Source organism: Polistes canadensis, unplaced genomic scaffold (genome assembly GCF_001313835.1).
Source record: "Polistes canadensis isolate GaletaPanama2010 unplaced genomic scaffold, ASM131383v1 scaffold_57, whole genome shotgun sequence".
Lineage (NCBI taxonomy): Eukaryota > Metazoa > Arthropoda > Insecta > Hymenoptera > Vespidae > Polistes > Polistes canadensis.
In genome coordinates this window covers 28,697-33,700 of record NW_014569604.1, presented here as the reverse complement: position 1 = coordinate 33,700, position 5,004 = coordinate 28,697, and the positions used below count along the sequence as shown (strand labels likewise).

Sequence of the window (5,004 nt, the reverse complement as noted above, 5' to 3'; positions counted from 1 at the left end):
ATATATAACAATAATATCTAATATTCGAAATATAATTCGAATAGAATAAAATTCTTTTCAAAAAAAAAGTACAAAAAAGAAGAGAAAAATAAAGGAATAAAAAATGTAAAAGATTATTCTCCAAAAGTAACAAACTCCGATCGTCAAGATAAGTCCATATACATCGAAAATCCGCGTTAGATAAAAAAAAATAATAATAATAATAATAATTATTGAACATAAATATACGATATAATAATATTAATAATAATAATAATTATTATTATTATTATTATTATTCGACTACTTAACAACAAACAAAAAAGTATAATAGATAAATCATTTTGTTTTTTATAATTTCCAAAGTATTTTTTATAAATATTTTTAACAAGCTTTTTTGTTTGTTCGTTCGTTGGCTAATTTTCAATCGTGGTAACGAAGACAATGTCTATAATATATATATATATATATATTATAGAATTTTTTGTTCGTTTAAGCTTGTGGCCTTAGTTGGAAAAGAAGATCAATGATGGCCTCATCAACTAAAGTTGAAACGTCACCGACATTTCTGTCACCAGCCGCGATCTTCCTCAATATACGCCTCATAATTTTACCTGATCTCGTTTTTGGTAAACCAGGTGCATGCTGAATAACGTCTGGTTGGGCGAATGGTCCAATCTTTTCTCTCACTGTTAAAATAAATCAAAAACAATATATATATATATATACGTATTCATAAATTACAAATGACAACAAGTGGTACCATGATTTAATATTGATAATAATTTTTCTATAATATATAAATAACGAGAATGTAAAAGAAAAAAAAAAAGATATATAAGAATATAATAATAAAAAAGAAAGAAAAAAAGAAAAGAACACTTACCTCTTTGTTTGAGTTCGTCTTGCAATTTCTTTTCAAATTTGACGCCATCATTGGGTGTAATAAAACAATAAAGACATTGTCCTTTAACAGGATGAGATTTGCTAACTACAGCTGCCTCAGAAACCGAAGAATGACCAGCCAAAACGCTTTCTACTTCTGCCGTAGACATCAAATGTCCAGAAACATTCAACATATCATCAATACGGCCAGTTATCCATAAATAACCGTCTGCGTCTCGTCTGGCGCCTATATATATATAAAAAAAATAAAATAAAATAAGTCAAAATGTTCAGTAGCATTCGATTTAAAATTTCTTTAGATCAGCGTTTCTCAACCTAGTTTGCTATACAGTTTAATGTATTTTTAGGAGAATCTAGATTGATATTATTTTGTATATTATCTTAAGGATACAATTTGTTACTGTTCGTTATGCTCGTGAACTCCTTAAAATATTTTACGAAGACTTTCTAGAAATTTTTAACTAATTAATTACTTTCTCCTGACTTTGGTAACAACACTATCCACACATTTACAATTAAGTGATATATTAAAAATTTATCGCAAGCTTTCAGTTGAGTAATACTGTTTTAAATAACAAAAGTGAACACGTTTCGATAGTCAATTGTTAAACGTATCTATCAGGAATAAAAACATGTCTATTTTTCATTGACAATAATAATAATTAATAATAATAATAATAACAGAAGGAAAAAATTTATTTTCAATCAATAACATGTGAGACAGTACGAAACATTTCAATTTCATTTCGAGTCAATTAATCCAAATTTTCTAATATTTGTACTCGTAGTATAGCAATCAATAAGTTTTCTCAAAAACACCTAAGTTCGAAGGTTAATTAAGGATAAAAATCAAAGATGCCGATACAGAAGGTGAAAGCTCGGCAAATATTTGATTCAAGAGGAGATCCTACTTTGGAGGTTGATCTTATTACAGATGTTGGTCTGTTCAGATCGTCAGTTTCTAGTACATTGGTATCAAATCCTAATCAAGCACAGGAAATTAGAGATGGAAATGAGGGTGCTTATCATGGTAGATCGGTTTTTAAAGCCGTTGATATAGTCAACAACGTGATAGCACCTCAATTATTAAAATCAAAATTAGAAGTTTGTCAACAAATGGAAATTGATAGTCTGTTGAACAGATTAGACGGTACTGAAAATAAATCAAAGTTAGGTGCTAATTCAATATTAGGGGTTTCTTTGGCATGTTGCAAGGCTGGTGCAGCAAAGAAAGGTCTTCCGATTTATAGGTTAGAATTATTATAATTATTAGCTTACAATTAGCCAATAAGTTTGTTAGGTTTTGTTTCTAATGAGGTAAACGTTAGATTGTGGTAGTTTAAAATCGATTTTGTTAGCAACTTTGAAAATGTTTTTGGTCTAATAGTATCAGTTTTTATATAATCAAGATAATATTGTAGGTATATCGCTGAATTAGCAGAAAATGGTGATCTGTATTTGCCAGTACCCTGTTTCAACATGATCAGCGGTGGTAGACTCGCTGGTAACAGTATACCTTGCGAAAAATTTATGATTCTACCTATTGGAGCTGAAAGTTTTGTCGACGCTATGAAAATGGGTAACGAGGTATATCGTGTTTTGGAGAGAAAAATAGCGGAAGCTCAAGAAATTCAATTACCACTTCCCGTCAGCGATGATGGTGCTTTCGTACCACTTTTAGAAGACGACAAGGATGCTCTTACTCTCATAGACGAATCGATAAAGGACGCTGGATACGAAGGAAGAATAAAAATCGCTTTAGATATGGCAGCTAGTGCTTTTTATAAAGAAGGTTCATTCTGATTGATATGTTAAATATTATGAAATTATTAATATACTTTCCTTCGTTACATTTTTTTTTTTTTAATTAGGAGGCTACGATTTAGCTTTCAAAACCGAAGAATCTGATCCCGACGATTACATGGAAGCTGAAGCACTGAAAGAACAATATATAGATTATCTAACCGATTTTCCATCGATTGTCTCGATCGAAGATCCTTTCGATCAGGAGGATTGGGAAGGTTGGTTGACTTTAGCCGATCAAGAAATTCAAATTGTCTCGGACGATTTAACAGCCATGAACATAGAAAGAATCGAAGAAGCGATAGAACGACAAATGGCTAACTGTCTTGTTCTGAGAATGTCACAAATCGGTACGATTACCGAGACCATCAATTGTGCAAGAATGGCTAGGATAAACAATTGGGGATACGTTGTCGCGGCTGGACAATGCGAGACGGAGGACAATTTCGTAGCTGATCTTGCCGTGGGTTTGTCAGCGGGTCAATTTAAATCAGGAGCACCGTGTAGAAGCGAAAGAACAGCCAAATATAATCAAATCATTAGGATCGAGGAAGAACTTGGGAAAGATGCCAAATACGCTGGACTAAATTACAGAAGTCCTCTTGCTAAATGATCGATGATAATTTATGTGTATCCTATATAAATCCTTGTACTTACCGTCACCCGTGCAATAATATCCGTTAAATCTGCCAAAGTAGGTATTTTGGAAACGTTGGTGATTTCCAAATAAAGATCTCATCATTCCTGGCCAGGGTTGTCGAAATACGAGATATCCTTCACCTTCACCTTCAATCACATGACCATCCTCATCCAATAGTTCTGGTAACACTCCGAAGAAGGGAAAGGCCTATCGAACGATTGTGCAATTTTAAAGATTATCTATCTCTATCTCTCTCTCTCTCTCTCTCTCTCTCTCTCTCTCTCTCTCTCTCTCTCTCTCCCTTTTTCTACTTTGTAATGCTAATTAAATGTGAATGAAAATTCTTAAGCGTACCGCTGATCCTGGTTTCATTGGGGTCGCACCTGGTAGCGGTGTGACAACGTGACCGCCAGTTTCCGTTTGCCAGAATGTATCGACGATACTGCACTTTCCATGACCCACCAAGTTGTACAACCATAACCATGCTTCTGAATTTATCGGTTCACCCACAGAACCGAGAATCTGTACACGACATTTCTCATTCTTATCTTTTTTTCTCTTGTAATTATTATAGATAAATATTATTTAAACGTTATCGGTGTTACGTAATACGTCAAGATAAAAAAAAGAAAAAGAAACATAATATTTATTTTAAATGGAACCAAATGATTTTAAATATCGGGGTGAGGGTCGGGAAGCCGTGGGGATTCACGTAATTTTATCATATACATTTTTTGTTTTTTTAAAGTTAGATTAAAAAGGAAAAATTATCAAAGACCAATTGAATAATCATTTTTGGGAATTTCTATGATATAATATTTACGATTGCGTAATCTCGTATGCGCGATTGCAAATAAAAAACAAAAAGAACAAAATTATTCATAAATTTATTCGCACGCGTGCGTTACGATAAAGAAACAAATGTTAAAAATGATTCATTGTGATTTACCTTTAAAGTAGATAGATTATGTTTCTTGACATATTCGTCACCAAACTTTATGAGCGATCTGATAGCAGTTGGAGACGTATAAAATTGAGTGACCTTGTACTTGTCTACGATAGCCCAATATCGATCATTTTCTGGATAGAATGGTGTACCTTCGAACTGTTCATTAAAACGTATAGCATATTAATAATATTTCTAACATGCGATTTGAATTATTGAGAAAACACAATCATAAACTCACCAGAACTGAGGTTGCACCATTAACTAATGGACCATAAACGACATAAGTGTGACCAGTGATCCAACCGATATCTGCGGTACACCAATAAATATCACCAGGATGATAATCGAAAACATATTTGAACGTTGTTGCTGCATAAATCAAATAACCAGCCGTAGTATGAAGAACACCTTTTGGTTTTCCAGTAGAACCGCTATAATTAATTATAAATATGAAATAATTAATGACGATTATTCAAATAATAATTGAAATAAATGTAACAATAAATACATACCTAGTATAAAGAATGAAAAGTGGATCTTCGGCGTCCAACCACACTGGTTCACATTTACTTTCAACTTTCTCCATTTCTACGTGCCAGCAACAATCGCGTTCGGAATTCCAGGATCCAGCTTTCAATTAATCGAAAAATTAATTTTCTCTTCTTCGTAATATTTATTTATTTATTTATTTATTTATTTATATAAATTTTTTTCTTTCTTGTGAATA

The 5,004-nt window shown here is 32.4% G+C and overlaps 2 protein-coding genes across 2 annotated transcripts in view; one reads left to right on the top strand and one right to left on the bottom strand.

The window, feature by feature from the left end:
* Positions 1 to 340: 340 nt before the first annotated feature.
* The window catches only part of LOC106785779 (acetyl-coenzyme A synthetase), a 9,350-nt gene continuing 4,686 nt past the window's right edge, over positions 341 to 5,004 (bottom strand). Inside the window, exons 3-9 of the mRNA XM_014746500.1 lie at positions 4,790 to 4,907; positions 4,516 to 4,708; positions 4,278 to 4,433; positions 3,683 to 3,850; positions 3,346 to 3,535; positions 866 to 1,111; positions 341 to 668 (exon numbers count right to left, since the gene is read on the bottom strand). Of these exons, the coding sequence (XP_014601986.1) occupies positions 472 to 668; positions 866 to 1,111; positions 3,346 to 3,535; positions 3,683 to 3,850; positions 4,278 to 4,433; positions 4,516 to 4,708; positions 4,790 to 4,907 (1,268 nt within the window). The 3' untranslated portion in view covers positions 341 to 471. The remainder of the gene's footprint in view (positions 669 to 865; positions 1,112 to 3,345; positions 3,536 to 3,682; positions 3,851 to 4,277; positions 4,434 to 4,515; positions 4,709 to 4,789; positions 4,908 to 5,004) is intronic.
* On the top strand, positions 1,620 to 3,335 carry LOC106785846 (enolase-like). Its single transcript, XM_014746625.1, has 3 exons — positions 1,620 to 2,135; positions 2,307 to 2,677; positions 2,757 to 3,335. The coding sequence occupies exons 1-3, from the start codon at positions 1,741 to 1,743 to the stop codon at positions 3,299 to 3,301; spliced, it is 1,311 nt and encodes a 436-aa protein (XP_014602111.1). The 5' UTR covers positions 1,620 to 1,740; the 3' UTR covers positions 3,302 to 3,335.